This window comes from Capricornis sumatraensis, chromosome 2 (assembly GCF_032405125.1).
Source record: "Capricornis sumatraensis isolate serow.1 chromosome 2, serow.2, whole genome shotgun sequence".
Classification (NCBI taxonomy): Eukaryota; Metazoa; Chordata; class Mammalia; order Artiodactyla; family Bovidae; genus Capricornis; species Capricornis sumatraensis.
In genome coordinates, this window is record NC_091070.1 from 30685246 (window position 1) to 30702535 (window position 17290).

Genomic DNA, 17290 nt, shown 5'->3' on the forward strand with positions numbered 1-17290 from the left:
TCTGACTTCTCCAAGCTTTATTTAGATGAAATAACTCTTTAGTTGGACAGATTGTTATTTGCCTAAGAGGCCTCAGGAAATGTCTCAAATCTATAAGACAGGAGGCAATGAGGCTGCTTTGAGAACCACAGTGCCCTCCAACTTCACGCATGACAGAGGCAGCTTTCCAGCCCATCTCCTATCGGAGAGGAAGATTCACTGCTTATAAGATAATCACATAAAATTGAGGTTATTTGAAATCACTTTGGGAAGTAATACTTTGTTTCTTGCTGAAAAAATGCTTTAGGAAAAGTAATTTCTTTTCTTTAATGACATAAATAACATTTTCAGTTCAGTTCAGTCGCTCTGTTGTGTCAGACTCTTTGAGATGCCATGAATTGCAGCAGGCCAGGCCTCCCTGTCCATCACCAACTCCCAGAGTGCACTCAAACTCACATCCATCGAGTCGGTGATGCCATCCAGCCATCTCATCCTCTGTCGTACCCTTCTCCTCCTGCCCCCAATCCCTCCCAGCATCAAAGTCTTTTCCAAACTCAACTCTTCGCATGAGGTGGCCAAAATATTGGAGTTTCAGCTTTAGCATCATTCCTTCCAAAGAACACCCAGGACTGATCTCCATTAGTAAGGACTGGTTGGATCTCCTTGCAGTCCAAGGGACTCTCAGGAGTCTTCTCCAACACCACAGTTCAAAAGCATCAATTCTTCGGTGCTCAGCTTTCTTCAGAGTCCAACTCTCACATCCATACATGATCACTGGAAAAACCATAGCCTTGACTAGAGGGACCTATGTTGGCAAAGTAATGTCTCTGCTTTTGAATATGCTGTCTAGGTTGGTCATAACTTTCCTTCCAAGGAGTAAGCGTCTTTTTAATTTCATGGCTGCAATCACCATCTGCAGTGATTTTGGAGCGCCCCAAAATAGTCTGACACTGTTTCCACTGTTTCCCCATCTATTTCCCATGAAGTGATGGGACCAGATGCCATGATCTTCGTTTTCTGAATGTTGAGCTTTAAGCCAACTTTTTCACTCTCCTCTCATTTTCATCAAGAGGCTTTTTAGCTCCTCTTCACTTTCTGCCATAAGAGTGGTGTTATCTGCCTATCTGACGTTATTGATATTTCACCTAGCAATCTTGATTCCAGCTTGTGTTTCTTCCAGCCAGCGTTTCTCATGATGTACTCTGCACAGAAGTTAAATAAGCAGGATGACAATATACAGCCTTGACATACTCCTTTTCCCATTTGGAACCAGTCTGTTCTTCCATGTCTAGTTCTAACTGTTGCTTCCTGACCTCCACATAGGTTTCTCAAGACGCAGGTCAGCTGGTCTGGTATCCCCATCTCTTTCAGAATTTTCCACACTTTATTGTGATCCACACAGTCAAAGGCTTTGGCATAGTCAATAAAGCAGAAATAGATATTTTTCTGGAACTCGCTTGCTTTTTCGATGATCCAGCAGATGTTGGCAATTTAATCTCTCATTCCTCTGCTTTTCTAAAACTGGCTTGAACATCAGGAAGTTCACTGTTCACAAATTGCTGAAGCCTGGCTTGGAGAATTTTGAGCATTACTTTACTAGTGTGTGAGATGAGTGCAATTGTGTGGTAGTTTGAGCATTCTTTGGCATTGCCTTTCTTTGGGATTGGAATGAACACTGACCTTTTCCAGTCCTGTGGCCACTGCTGAGTTTTCCAAATTTGCTGGCATATTGAGTGCAGCACTTTCACAGCATCATCTTTCAGGATTTGAAATAGCTCAACTGGAATTCCATCACCTCCACTAGCTTTGTTCGTAGTGATGCTTTCTAAGGCCCACTTGACTTCACATTCCAGGATGTCTGGCTCTCGGTGAGTGATTGATTATACCATCGTGATTATCTTGGTCATGAAGATCTTTTTTGTACAGTTCTTTGTGTATTCTTGCCACCTCTTCTTGATATCTTCTGCTTCTGTTTGGTCCATACCATTTCTGTCCTTTATCGAGCCTGTCTTTGCATGAAATGTTCCCTTGGTATCTCTTAGTTTTCTTGAAGAGATCTCTAGTCTTTCCCATTCTGTTCTTTTCCTCTATTTCTTTGCACTGATCGCTGAGGAAGGCTTTCTTATCTCTTCTTGCTATTCTTTGGAACTCTGCATTCAGATGCTTCTATCTTTCCTTTTCTCCTTTGCTTTTCACTTTTCTTCTTTCCACAGCTATTTGTAAGGCCTCCCCAGACAGCCATTTTGCTTTTTTGCATTTCTTTTCCATGGGGATGGTCTTGATCCCTGTCTCCCGTACAATGTCAGGAACCTCATTCCATAGTTCATCAGGCACTCTATCTATCAGATCTAGCCCCTTAAATCTATTTCTCACTTCTGCTGTATAATCATAAATTTAATCATATTTAAATGTAATAAAATATATATTTTAGTCCAAAGTAAAGAAGATTACAACCTGCACTGAAAATCTTAAAAGAAAAAAAGAAAATTTGTAACTGACTCACCTTCACATTAGGCAGATAGATTAATCCACTGAATGAGGTAAGATTATTGTTCTGTAGATTCACATTACACACATTTCTAAATTGGTCAACTGGAATCAAATCCACAGTTCTGAATTGAGACAGAGTAAATACACTTATAACTTTAATGGGCATATTATATTGGTGAAATCTCTCACATGTAACACCAGAGCCATTTTGAAAAATTTATCTGACAAATTCTATGAAAAATAATTGCCATAATATAAAATGTATGAATCAAATGATCAGATAAATACATTCTTTGTGTAAGAAAAATGACATAGAATTTCATTGACTTGAGAAATATGTCTATTACCACATAAACAGCACTATCATAAAAGAAACATCCAATTTCTTTATAAATTCACATATGTGCTCATGAAAGCATAGTGAAGTTGATATGGTAATCCAAAAGATTTTCAGTTGTAAACTGTAGAGGATATATATGAAAGAGGTTATTTCTGAAATGCCAGGAAGAGGTTTGGGATGGGAAAGAAAAGGAGAAAGGTAAGGTCTTTGAAAACAGTTTTCTGTGTAATCTCCTGAAAACTTTTATGGCATTCCACCTTATAAGGATGGTTGGGTAATTTGTCAGAATGCTTGATTCCTAGTTGATAGCTTTAAAACTGTTTTACCTTCATTTGAGCTATGAAGAGCATAAAGCTAAATCACCTTGCTCTGATCCCTTCTTTTTTAAGACATACCAATTTATTTCATTTATTTCCTTTTTAAATTGAGGTATAGTTGATGTACAAATTTATATAAATTTCAGATGTACAATATAGTGATTCACAATTTTTAAAGATTATACTCCATTCACAGTTATTATAAAATATTGGCTATATTCTCTTTGCTGTATAATATATTCTTGTAGCTTATTTATTTTATACAGACTATATGTAGCTTAGTCTGCTACTGTATCTTGTTCCCCCCTTCCCTTTCCCCAATAACCACAGGTTTATTCTCTGTATCTGTGAGTCTTTTTTTTGTTGCTGTTTTATTCACTAGTTTTATTTTTTAGATCACGTACAAGTGATATCATACAGTATTTGTCTTTCTCTGTCTGACTTATTTCACTTAGCGTGATACCCTCCACCTGTGTTGCTGCAAATGGCACAATTCTGCTATCTTTCGTGGCTGAGTACTATTCCATTGTACAAATATATACTACATCTTATGTATAATCTATTTATGGCCTTTTAGGCTGCTTGCATATCTTGGCAATTGTAAATAATGCTGCTATGAACATAGGGGCACATGTATTTTTTTAATTAGTATTTTTCTTTTTTTTTTTCCCAGATGAATGCCTGGGAATAGAATTGCTGGGTCATATGTTAGTTCTGTAAAAATGTCAACTCAGATCTTCTGCCCATGTTTAATCAGGGTTTTTTTTCACATTGAATTGTATGAACTGTTTATATATTCTAGATATTAACTCCTTGTTGGTCATATAATTTACAAATAATTTTATGCATTCAGTAGGTTGTCTTTTCATTTTGTTGATGGTTTCCTTTGCTGCACCAAAGCCTAACCACATCTTTAAATCCTCAACTCTTAAGTTATAATTATAACATACTTTATCCATTAGTAAGTTGCTTATTCTTTCAACATGTTTTCATTAGTTATTTTCTAAGTGCAGACAATGTGTTTAGAAAGTCTACAAATACGAAAGACACTGTCCATGCACTGTATCCCAAGAAATGGGATACAGAAAAACAATAATAAAAAAAGGAAAACTGCCATAATACGATTAGGCATAACTGCATTTTAGGGAAAGAAAAACCTATTTGGGGAAGTCAGAAATGACTTCACTGGGGAGAAAGATCTTAAAATGAGACTTGGAGAATTTGGGGCATCTGTCAGACAAGAAGGAGTTCCTGGCAGTGAAACAGCTGCAAGCAAAGGCAGAAACATGAAACAGCATTTTGTGACTGAGATTAAGGAACAGAATATTTTAGAATTTCTGGAGTATAAAGAGTTATGGTGCAGTAAAGGTAATGATTACAAGAGATACAAATGGACTAGTAATGAAAGGGCCTCCCATGTCATACAAAGAGATTTAAAATTTTATTCTCTCTACAGTGGAAAGCCACTGAAAGATGTTGAGAAGGGAAATGATCTGATAAAACTTACATTGTAGTAGGCAGTATGGATAATAGATGGACTTGCAGGTAAGGTTATATGAGACAAAAACCAATAGTTTCTAAAATAGGTAATTCTCCAGTCTAGGACAATGGCAATGACTATGAAAAGAAGGTACAGGGAACTATGTATGACACATACTTAAGACACAGACTCTGGAGAATGTAGTGATTAATTAAAAATGGAGGACAAAGGAGAGAGATGTGGACCCTGGATTTTTGGCTTGGGCGAAACAGGAGAATGTCGTTTCCTAGATGCTATCTAGGGAGCAAATATTCAAATGAGGAGCCCAGGTAAGGCTAAATTAGGGGTTGATCATAAATTAAAACTACAGCTAAAGATATCTGCCTATGAAGAGTACAGAATAGAAAAAAGAAGAGAGAAGGATTTATTAACCATTATCATTATCTAACAATGATAACATTCATGAGAACAGCATCAGAGGAAAGCTAACAGTGAAAGCCAGATAATGCTGGATTAGAGTCATGCAATGTGAGGAGCAAAGATAGTATGTTCCCATTGAAAAAACTTGGTTATAAAATAGAAATATAAAGTCTTAGAAAGAGCTCAATGACATTTTTAATCATAATGTGTGATAATAAAAGTTACTAATGCACTTCAAAGATGGTAAAGTTAATATGAGATTGTGAAGTAGGGTAGTTGATTTTCTGAATTACTGGCTATATTTGGATAAAATGTATAAATTATAAACCTTACAAAAATAATAATGACTACACATTTAATTATAATACCAAATTGCTATTGTTTAGTCATGTCTAAAACTTGCAACCTCATTGTCCTTGCGACTGCCAGGCTCCTCTGTGCATGGGACTTCCCAGGCAAGAATACTGGAGTGGGTTGCCATTTCCTACTCCAGGGGATATCCCCGACTCATGGATTGAACCTACCTCTCCTGCTTGGCTAATGGATTCTTTACCACTGAGCTGCCAGGGAAGCCCTCACATATCAAAGAGCATATAGTAAAATGATTGTACCTGATGGATGATGAAGTCCAATTTAGTTCTTGCATTTGGGTAAAGTTTGGGTGTCCTTGTCGTTCAGCAATCATGTCAGAAGTAAGTCTGCCACCAAACAAATCTTTTGCACACTCAGTCTCTGGTGGTTCCTGTATATGAGGATATTTAGAAAGTGATGTCTTCTCTTATGGATGATTGTGCTGTGCTTAGTCACTCAATTGTGTCCAACTCTTTGTGACCCCCAGGACTGCAGCCCATCAGGCTCCTCTGCCCATGCAGTGCTCCAGGCAAGGATGCTGGAGCGGGTTGCCATGCTGTCCTCCAAGTGTACAGAGGATGCACTGGCTTTCTAACTGGAGCCCTGTCTCACTCAGCGAAACTAAGCCACGCCCGTGGGGCTCCCCAAGACAGGCGGACATGGTGGAGAGGTCTGACAGAATGTGGTCCACTGGAGAAGGGAATGGCAAACCACTTCAGTATTCTTGCCTTGAGAACCCCATGAACAGTATGAAAAGGCAAAATGATAGGATACTGAAAGAGGAACTCCCCGGGTCGGTAGGTGCCCAATATGCTACTGGAGATCAGTGGAGAAATAACTCCAGAAAGAATAAAGGGACGGAGCCAAAGCAAAAAACAATACCCAGTTGTGGATGTGACTGGTGATAGAAGCAAAGTCTGATGCTGTAAAGAGCAATATTGCATAGGAACCTGGAATGTCAGGTCTGTGAATCAAGGCAAATTGGAAGTGGTCAAACAGGAGATGGAAAGAGTGAACGTAGACATTCTAGGCATCAGTGAACCAAAATGTACTGGAATGGGTGAATTTAACTCAGATGACCATTATATCTACTACTGTGGGCAGGAATCCCTTAGAAGAAATGGAGTAGCCATCATGGTCAACAAAAGAGTCCAAAATGCAGTACTTGGATGAAATCTCAAGAACGACAGAATGATCTCTGTTCGTTTCTAAAGCAAACCATTCAGTATCACAGTAATCCAAGTCTATGCCCCAACCAGTAAAGCTGAAAAAGCTGAAGTTGAACGGTTCTATGAAGACCTACAAGACCTTTTAGAACTAAAACCCCAAAAAGATGTCCTTTTCATTATAGGGGACTGGAATGCAAAAGTAGGAAGTCAAGAAACACCTGAAGTAACAGGCAAACTTGGCCCTGGAGTACAGAATGAAGCAGGGCAAAGGCTAATAGAGTTTTGCCAAGAAAATGCACTGGTCATAGCAAACACTCTTCCAACAACACAAAAGAAGATTCTACACATGGACATCACCAGATGGTCAACACTGAAATGAGAATGATTATATTCTTCGCAGTCAAAGATGGAGAAGCTCTATACAGTCAGCAAAAACAAGACCGGAACTTGACTGTGGCTCAGATCACGAACTCCTTATTGCCAAATTCAGATTTAAATTGAAGAAAGTGGGGAAAACCACTAAACCATTCAGGTATGACCTAATTCAAATCCCTTATGATTATACAGTGGAAGTGAGAAATAGAAATAGATTTAAGGGCCTAGATCTGATAGAGTGCCTGATGAACTATGGACGAAGGTTCGTGACATTGTACAGGAGATCAGGACCATCCCCATGGAAAAGAGATACAAAAGAGCAAAATGGCTGTCTGAGGAGGCCTTACAAGTAGCTGTGAAAAGAAGAGAAGCAAAAAGCAAAGGAGAAAGGAAAGATATAAGCATTTGAATGCAGAGTTCCAAAGAATAGCAAGAAGAGATAAGAAAGCCTTCTTCAGCGATCAGTGCAAAGAAATAGAGGAAAACAACAGAATGGGAAAGACCAGAGATCTCTTCAAGAAAATTAGAGATAACAAGGGAAAGTTTCATGCAAAGACGGGCTTAATAAAGGACAGAAATGGTATGGACCTAACAGAAGAAGAAGATAATAAGAAGAGGTGGCAAGAATACACAGAACTGTACAAAACAGATCTTCACGACCCAGATAATCACGATGGTATGGTCACTCACCTAGAGCTGGATATCCTGGAATGTGAAGACAAGCAGGCCCTAAGAAGCATCACTACGAACAAAGCTAGTGGAGGTGATGGAATTCCAGTTGAGCTATTTCAAATCCTGAAAGATGATGCTGTGAAAGTGCTGCACTCAATATGCCAGCAAATTTGGAAAACTCAGCAGTGGCCACAGGACTGGAAAAGGTCAGTGTTCATTCCAATCCCAAAGAAAGGCAATGCCAAAGAATGCTCAAACTACCACACAATTGCACTCATCTCACACACTAGTAAAGTAATGCTCAAAATTCTCCAAGCCAGGCTTCAGCAATATGTGAACAGTGAACTTCCTGATGTTCAAGCTGGTTTTTGAAAAGGAAGAGGAACCAGAGATCAAATTGCCAACATCCACTGGATCATCAAAAAAGCAAGAGAGTTCCAGAAAAACATCTATTTCTGCTTTATTGACTATGTCAGAACCTTTGACTGTGTGGATCACAATAAACTGTGGAAAATTCTGAAAGAGATGGGAATACCAGACCAGCTGACCTGCCTCTTGAGAAACCTATGTGGAGGTCAGGAAGCAACAGTTAGAACTGGACCTGGAAGAACAGACTCGTTCCAAATGGGAAAAGGAGTATTCAAGGCTGTATTTTGTCATCCTGCTTATTTAACTTATATGTAGAGTACATCATGAGAAACGTTGGGCTGAAAGAAGCACAAGCTGGAATCATGACTACCAGGAGAAATATCAATAACGTCAGATATGCAGATAACACCACCCTTATGGCAGAAAGTGAAGAGGAACTAAAAAGCCTCTTGATGAAAGTGAAAGAGGAGAGTGAAAAAGTTGGCTTAAAGCTCAACATTCATAAAACGAAGATCATGGCATCTGGTGCCATCACTTCATGGGAAATAGATGGGGAAACAGTGTCAGACTTTATTTTGGGGGGCTCCAAAATCACTGCAGATGGTGATTGCAGCCATGAAATTAAAAGACACTTACTCCTTGGAAGGAAAGTTATGATCAACCTACAGAGCATATTGAAAAGCAGAGCTATTACTTTGCCAACAAAGGTCCATCTAGTCCAGGCTATGGTTTTTCCTGTGGTCATGTATGGATGTGAGAGTTGGACTGTGAAGAAAGCTGAGCGCCAAAGTAGTGATGCTTTTGAACTGTGGTGTTGAAGAAGACTCTTGAGAGTCCCTTGGACAGCAAGGAGATCCAACCAATCCTTTCTAAAGGAGATTAGTCCTGAGTGTTCATTGGAAGGACTGATGCTGAAGCTGAAACTCCAATACTTTGGCTACCTCATACAAAGAGTTGACTCATTGGAAAAGACTCTGATGCTGGAAGGGGTTGGGGGCAGGAGGAGAAGGGGACGACAGAGGATGAGATGGCTGGAAGGCATCACCGACTTGATGGACATGAGTTTTAGTGAGCTCCGGGAGTTGGTGATGGACAGGAGGCCTGGCGTGCTGTGATTCATGGGGTCGCAGAGTCAGACAAGACTGAGCGACTGAACTGAACTGAACTGAAATGTCTTTAATTCTTTGGTTCCAGATCAAAATAGAGTGGACTCATTTCTCCCTATTTCATACTAAGTACAGCCAAACCCTCTGGATATTACATATATAATACACATAGGAGACTGAAAGGTTCAGAGAAGAAGGCAGACCAGCTAGGGACCTTGGGACCTGAGGAATAACACTGTGGTGAGTTCTCTGGTGTGTTACTCTGATAATAATAAGAAACCTTCATCTACTGTTCCTGCTTGGCCATATGGTCAGGCAGGAGAACAATGAAAACCTGACCTGTTAAAATGATGTCCATATGGGGCACAGCCCTATGGAAATTGATGGGTATATATAAAGTAGGGCACGTTGATGCCCATCTGAACTTGCTGCCGATTTTGGAAGGTGATTGAAATTGACAAGCAGATAGGCCCATATGTTCACTTAAGGTGGCCACCTGGGTCTATAAAATAGGTGGACATTGGGGGTCTACAGCAGTGCAGAGATAGGATGAATCTAGACATATTCCTCTTGTACCCTCTTAGGTACAAAATGCCAATAAGCACTGTTCCATCTGCCAGCAAAAGAGACAGAGATTGCAGATGGCTGTGTGGCAGATTTCCCTGTGGGAAGGCCCTGAACACAGCTGGCAAGTCAGACTGAGGCTGGTAGCCCTAGGGAGCTACAAATACGTCCTGACAGGAATAGATACTGACCCTGGACTGGGATTTGCTTACCCAGTATAAATGCAAATGCATACAGTGCTATAAAAGAGCTGGAACTGAAGATATGACACCAATTTAGACAGTTGATGGTTATTTCTTCAGACCAAGGAACATGCTTTACAGTTCATACTGTGCAACAATGGGCAGGAAACTATCCTTTTCAGAGTAATAGTTTGATAGAGCATTGGAGTAGGCATTTGTTGTCCAAAACAGGGGGGGATAGAATCATGACAGTTTGCGGCCTGGCTTACACGTCTCTCTGAGTGTGCTCACACTCAGTGAACATGAATGGAGCTAAAAGAGTGTCCCTGATGGATAGACGTCTGTTTTTCTGGTGGATCTGGTGGACAGGGGAAGGATGCTGATATGACTATGCACTTCTTACTAAGGCAGGATGATGCTGGTAAAATCATTATACTTTTTCTTTCCTTCTTCCTCATATCACCTCAACTTTTTTTTCCTACCCGATGCACTGGTCACAGAACCACACCTGCAATTATAAGTGCTAGAAATAGGGATCATTTTTAAGCAAGAAACTATGCTTTTAAACATTTTGTCAGAATTCCTAAAGGCCTGATAGGGATAAATTTTACGTTCACTCCATCTGGCAAAACTGGAATTAACAATGAATGTATCTGTATTTCCTGGTAGCAAAAATAGCCCACTAGTTTTGCACCTATTATCACCTCGCCCGATTTTAAGCGAGGTGGGCTGAGAGGAGATATGTGGTAGACTAGTATCACTTCCTGCAATCTAGACCAGCACAGTGGCCAAACCTAATGTTCCTTCCAGAGGTGGAAAAATATGGGTATAAATGGAAAGGATGGGGAAGGGAAGCTGTGGGTAAAGCAATTAATGAATACATAATGTAATGAGGGAAATCCAGTATTATTTATATTACCTCAAAAGAGGCTAGAGTAAGAGTTGATATTGTCTCAGTTCAATTATAACAGATGCTTGAAAGGGTGAAGCTATGTTTTCTGAGACTACTCCTGTTTTAGGAAACTGACAAAAGTCTCCAATGGAAAGCTGTAAATCTGAGCAGCCTCACCCTGGGAGACATTTCCATGATTATGGACTGTATAATAACTGAATGGGATTATAGCAATATTCCAAAATCTTTTGAATTTATGATCATTTTTCTGTAAAAAGACAAGGGCACAAGTTATGATATTGTGATTTATAACAAGAAACATACATTTGGTCTTTATCTACTGTTCCTGGCACATAGCTCCTAAAACCCGTGTAATGTCCTGTATTAGAGCCATGTTGTTGTTCAGCCACTCAGTCATGTCTGGCTCTTTGCAACCCCCTGGACTGCAGCATGCCAGGCTTCCCTGTCCTTCATCATCTCCTGGAGCTTGCTCAAACTCATGTCCATTGACTTAGTGATGCCATCCAACCATCTCATCCTCTCATTTCCTTCTTCTCCTGCCTTCAGTCTTTCCCAGCATCAGGGTCTTTTCCAGTGAGTCAGTTCTTTGCATCATGCGGCCAAAGCACTGAAGCTTCAGCTTCAGCATCAATCTTTCCAATGAATATTCAGGATTGATTTCCTAAAGGATTGACTGGTTTGATCTCCCTTGCTGTCCAAGGGACTCTCAGGAGTCTTCTACAATACCATAGTTCAAAAGCATCAATTCTTTGGTTCTCAGCCTTCTTTATGTTCCAACTCTCACATCTGGGAATCTTTTATTATAATATTGTGGTTATTGTTTTTGATTCCTGAAATAGCTCCAGAACCACCAGGTGAAAGGAGCGTGCTGCCATTCCTAACAAGCCTTTCAACCACACCTGAGTTTATTTTAACAAGATGACTTTTGGAAAGTCCCTGAGAATGGGGACTGGTTGCCAGGAAAATCAACCATGATTAGAAAGTTGGAACTTCCAGTAACATTACCTTACATCCATGAGCCCTGGAGACAGAGTGAGACCTAGCTGTCCATGCTTTACCATTAAAAAGTCATGTCACTTGGAATAAGACATTTAAATTCTCTGGAGTTCTTTGTGTTCATTCACAAAATAAAGCCTTTGGACTATGTTATTTCTAAAGTCAATGTCTATTTACCTTTCAAACACTCTAGAATCATGTTGCTTTCTACCTCCTGCTACATCTACTTTTGGTGGCTTCTTTTCCTCTTTACATTTACTAAATGAAGTTATTAAAAGCCTCACTTAGATTTACTTTTTCTACTCTCTTTCCTTAGTCAATGGTATATGCTTTTGGTTTTAACTAGGCAACTTTCTTTAAATTCCAAATTCCAAATCTAAACAAATGTAAATTAAATGTCCATATCTGAAGTTAGTCCTGTGTTTTCAATCGCCTGTTTGCCATCTCCAATCAGATGATCCACTATCGTATAAAACTTAGTGTGTCCAACACTAATCATCTTATTCCTGAAACTACTTTTCTTCCTATAGTATTTCTGTTATGATATCTCTTACTGGCATAGACTCAAGCCTTGTAGACCTCTTTTATTCTTTCCTTTCCTCATCTTTCAAATTTAATTGGTTGCCAAGTTCTGTCAATTCTTCCTAGTATTTCTACCTTTCAACTCTCCATTTATAATACTATTTCCCCTTGGTTCATTTCAGTTTCTCAGTACTTCATATCTAGATTAAGCTAATAGTCTCCTATTGGTTTTTTTGTCTATTGCTCTAAACACTGCTGTTAAATTTCCTAATATATAATTTTGAATTCTGTTATTCTCCTACTCAAAAACTTCAATGCCTTTCCATTACCTCTCAATTAAAGTCTAGGTTATTCAGACTAATCTTTATGTCCCATTATCAATTCATATATTCTCCCTCGTCCTACAAAATTTTTGTGGACCTTCCAGGAGGAACACATAATCAAATAGTAAAATGTAAACAATAGCAGAGATTGAGAATGATGTAAGTTAGAAGAGATCAAGTGTTGGGATAGGGAGAGAGATCACAAGTCCTACAGGGTTTCTGTTACTGAACCACAAATTTGGCTCTGAGCTTTAAGGTAGTCAAAGTGAAAAGGAAAATAGTTAAATAATACTCATTGTCAGCGAGGAGAGCATAACTTTCTTCAGGGGGAAATGTTTTTCCTACTCTCACTTCCAAAAGCACTTTCCAAGGTGGCCCTTCAGCTGAGGGCACAGAGAGATGGGAAGGATAACATTCTCAACAACACCCTGGCGCACATGCAGTACTAGTTTCATATGCCTGTTTTAAAAACAACCCTCAGTGAAAACCAACACCTAAACAAAACCCAGTATGCAACATTCTAGAGAACTGTTCATGTTTGGGGGAGAATATTTTTGATTCTTCATTCTGAGGAGGGTCCTGAAAAAAGCAAGGTTAGAATTAGTAATCTTATCAGAGTACCTCAAAGTCCCAAATAATCATAAACTATCTCTCAATTTTCTAGAAACTTGAAGAGTCTTATTGTCTGACAGGTGCTAGGCAACGTTACATGGGGAACTTTCTATTCTTCACACATTTGTTGTGCGTGTATCCTATTACACGGAAATCAGAAGCCTTGAATGAACCTGCTTGTTACAGAATTCAAGTTTCCAAATATTGCTTTCATAGTCAATCCTATGTTCTATGTTATTTTTTAACACAGTACAAAAAGTTATTTTTTACTAGTACAGTTTCCTAGTAATGTTGACATACCATTCGTTGGTTCAAATATGTTTTTCTTAAATCTTAACTGTATTTTTCCAGGTAACAGGAAGCAGTTTTTAGGCCCAAGAAGATGGTAGGGCTCCAGGGCAGTTTTTCTATCCGGTCTCATAAAATTGTGCTCTTTATTTGTTAGGCATTGGATTCAGTGGGTATAAATGTAAGCAGTATCTTCCCTTCTGTGCCACCTCATTTAGACAATTAAAAACTGGTCAAAGGAGAAAAAATTAAAACCCACATCTAAAATGTGCTTTGGGGGATCCAGATTTTAATAAGCATAGTAAGTTTACATACTAGTGATAAAGCAACATTCAAAATGACTATGACCTATGGATATATTATAATATGCAGTTTGGACCAAATGCTATGCGTCAACAAAAAACTTACAATTGAGATTCCATCCAAAGCTTTCAGTTCTGGAAGATGAAATATTACAAACAACCGGTAGTTTTCTTGATTCCATACAATAATGTTTCCATACATGTCTAGAATAACCAGGTTGCATAAACCCTGCATAATAAAAATACATACATTTAATGTGATATACATACATACTCACTCTAACCAGTTTTTTCCCCTTAAGAGTTTGATCATCCATGAGTTTTAATATTTGAATTACTCTATCATTCCATAGTGATTTCAGATCTTTGGAGTTTATTATTTATAGTACACTTTCAGACTATTAAAGTATAAGTTTGTGCAGTATTTCAGTGGTCTATACTATATGATCAGAATCACTTTTTGGATACTGGTGCTAAATGTTATTACCCATGATAAAGATTTGTAAAGAACTTAGCAAAGTTTAAAACATGCTATGTTTATGGAATAACAGTCTATTAAATAGTATGTGGCTATTATGTAGTATATGACTTCCCTGGTGGCTCAGATGGTAAAGTGTCTTGCTTACAATGCGGGAGACCTGGGTTCGATCCCTAGGTCAGGAAGATCCTCTGGAGAAGGAAATGACAACCCACTCCAGTACTATTGCCTGGAAAAATCCCATGGATGGAGGAGCCTTGTAGGCTACAGTCCACGGGGTCGCAAAGAGTCGGATACGACTGAGCGACTTCACTTACTTACTTACTTACTTACTACGTAGTATACAAATATGGGCTTCCCAGGTGGCTCAGTGGTAAAAGAATCCACCTGCCAATACAGGAGGCACAGGAGATGCCAGTTCGATCCCTGGGCGGGAAAGATCCCCGGAGGAGGAAATGACAACCCACTCTGGTATTCTTGCTTGGAAAATCCCATGGACAGAGGAGTCTGGTGTGCTACAGTCCACGGGGTCTCAAAGAACTGGACATGACTGAGCACATATGTAAGCACATATACAAATATAATAGTGAAATGAAGCCATGAAAAAAACAGTCTTCTGATGAAGGTTAAAACTGAAGTGCTTCTGCCTGGTAAGGGAGTAGCAGACTTCAATGTGCTTCCTTATTAGATAAGATATTTTGATGCGCCTTTGTTGTGAAGGAAGGGCCCTGACATGAGGGGGTAAAACTACTTACTCTGTGTCTATAATGTAAAATGTTTATTATGTATCTATTGTTTATTAGGTTGACTCTACAGCTCTAGAAGTAGTTGTATTGGGGGAATATGATGAGGATAAGTTTGCAAGCAAGAAAAGACAGGAAATGGATGTAAGTTTTTTGGTAGGAGATAAAGCCCTAGCAATGTAGTATCAGCAAAAGGAGAGAGGCCATTGGGAGTCTCAGTGGTAGGAAATGACCTTTGAACTTTAGAAACTACGAAGTCCCACATTACATTTGAAGTAAATCTCTATTCTTTGTTGCAGTAAACTTCCATTTTATTAAAACCTCCAGTAAAACCTGTTATACAGTAGCCTCAACATAAGAGGTTTACTGGGGAGAATTAAAGAAAGCAAAACTGGGCAAAGCTGACCAGAGAGGGTAGAAGCCATGAGAAAGAACCAGAAAGTAGTGAAAGACAATCAAGAACTGCTCTGAGAAGAGGAATTGTTAATGAATCTTATCCCCCAATCAGGTTAGGTGATCCTTGGAAATACTTAAGGAAGGCACAGTTAGAAGGAATGGAGATTGGGTTATTTTATTTGAGGACTAAAATATATTTCTGTGAAGCTATCAACTTGGTGACACTATCAACTATGGTTACACACTCACATGTTTGTATGTGTACACAAATCGAATGCAGATACATTTTAACAAACCTGTTTTTCCTGATTTTTATTTTCTTCTTTACATTTTTCTGTATTTTCCAAATTCTACATAGTGAGCATGTATTACTTTCATAGTATAAATAAATAAAACTTTTAGAAAAATAAAAGCATTAGTGCCCCCAGATAGTCACCTTTAAATTGTAGATCTCCTGATTGAGAGCAATATAGTTATTGCTTACGTATAATTCAATTAGTGTAAAAGCTTTTTGTAAACCACTCAGTGAAGTGATTCTGTTGTTCTCAAGAGAAAGGGAATGCAGATGAAGCATGTTATCAAAAGTATGCTTTTCCAAACCAGTGAGGAGATTATTATTTATGCTGAGGCGGGTTAATTTAGTCAGCTTGGAAATGCCTAGAAAAATAAGCAAATTCAAAAAAAGATTCAGATAGCACAGAAAGGTTAATTTAAAAAATAAGCTGCTGGTTGTTTTACTGTTTCTCTTTTGCTAAGTTCAAGTTACTTGACAGATTTTATAGTATTGATCATCACTGTTTTTCCTTTTGTTAAAGAAGAATATAATGTGCATTATGTCCCAACTAATATATTAAATTCTAATTTTGGATTTCTAAGTAGACTCATTTTTCTTAGATGTTAAGGGAAAGCACTGTATAGGAATATTGAATTAAGCTTTCAAATAACCTTTTAATGATGTAATTAATTAAGGTTTTCATCATCACAATAATACAAAGCTCTACACAAAGCTTCAAGTATTCACCAATCTGTACTATAAAACATTAAGGGTAAGGAACTAGAATACAATGCTCTGGAAAGTATTCCTTACTGTGGCATCATTTGTAATAAAAAAAAAAAAGAACTCTAATTCTACCTTTCTATGTTTAGAAGTACTTTAAGACAGAAATGTTACCTCTCACTACAGTCTAATCCCTATGTATTAATACAGTATGTACTGTAGATACTTTGTAACTGTGGATAGGATGATGCAGTTGAAAGACAAGAACTCTGGAGTCAGAGTTGATTTCAAATGTAATACTACTAGATTTAGGACCATAGGTAAATTATGTAGAATTATGTAAATTCTGAGCCTAATTTTCCTCATCCGTGAAATGAATATACCTAAATCTACTTCTAAGGGCTATGGAAGTAAATAGAGTGATATTTGAAAAGTATCAGTTATAGCTATTGGCATATAAATAATGAATACTCAATAAATTTTATTCATGTTCCTCTCTCACATCAGCCTTTATCATGGGACTATGAAATGCTGAAAGTAAATCAATCTGGGGCCAGTTAGGATGTACTGTCAAAGCAAAAATCCTTAAATTGGATATTAGGTCTATCTGTGTTTGGAAAAAAAAAATATCTGTTAAAGTTTAGTAGGGTAGCTATCTTTGAAAAGTGGGTATAGGGAAAAGACAGGTTGAAGAATTCTTCCTTTCAATGAGCATATGGAGGGGAATAAAAAGGAAATGGGTTCTCCATTATATATACAAAGCAAAACTCGCACCCTATTGTATGGGAGTGGAAGGGTAGTGATGGTTCTAAACGCAGATGCCTGAGCTAAACCTCTCTACCTACCCTCTTACTCAGCTGAAATCTATAGAAGAGAGGCCTGTGAATCTGTACATATATTTGATTA

At 38.4% G+C, this 17290-nt stretch overlaps 1 protein-coding gene across 1 annotated transcript in view; it reads right to left on the minus strand.

The window, feature by feature from the left end:
* LRRC9 (leucine rich repeat containing 9) overlaps positions 1-17290 on the minus strand; it is a 123701-nt gene that overhangs the window by 26351 nt on the left and 80060 nt on the right. Inside the window, exons 21-24 of the mRNA XM_068966559.1 lie at positions 15824-16044; positions 13877-13999; positions 5638-5768; positions 2483-2591 (exon numbers count right to left, since the gene is read on the minus strand). Of these exons, the coding sequence (XP_068822660.1) occupies positions 2483-2591; positions 5638-5768; positions 13877-13999; positions 15824-16044 (584 nt within the window). The remainder of the gene's footprint in view (positions 1-2482; positions 2592-5637; positions 5769-13876; positions 14000-15823; positions 16045-17290) is intronic.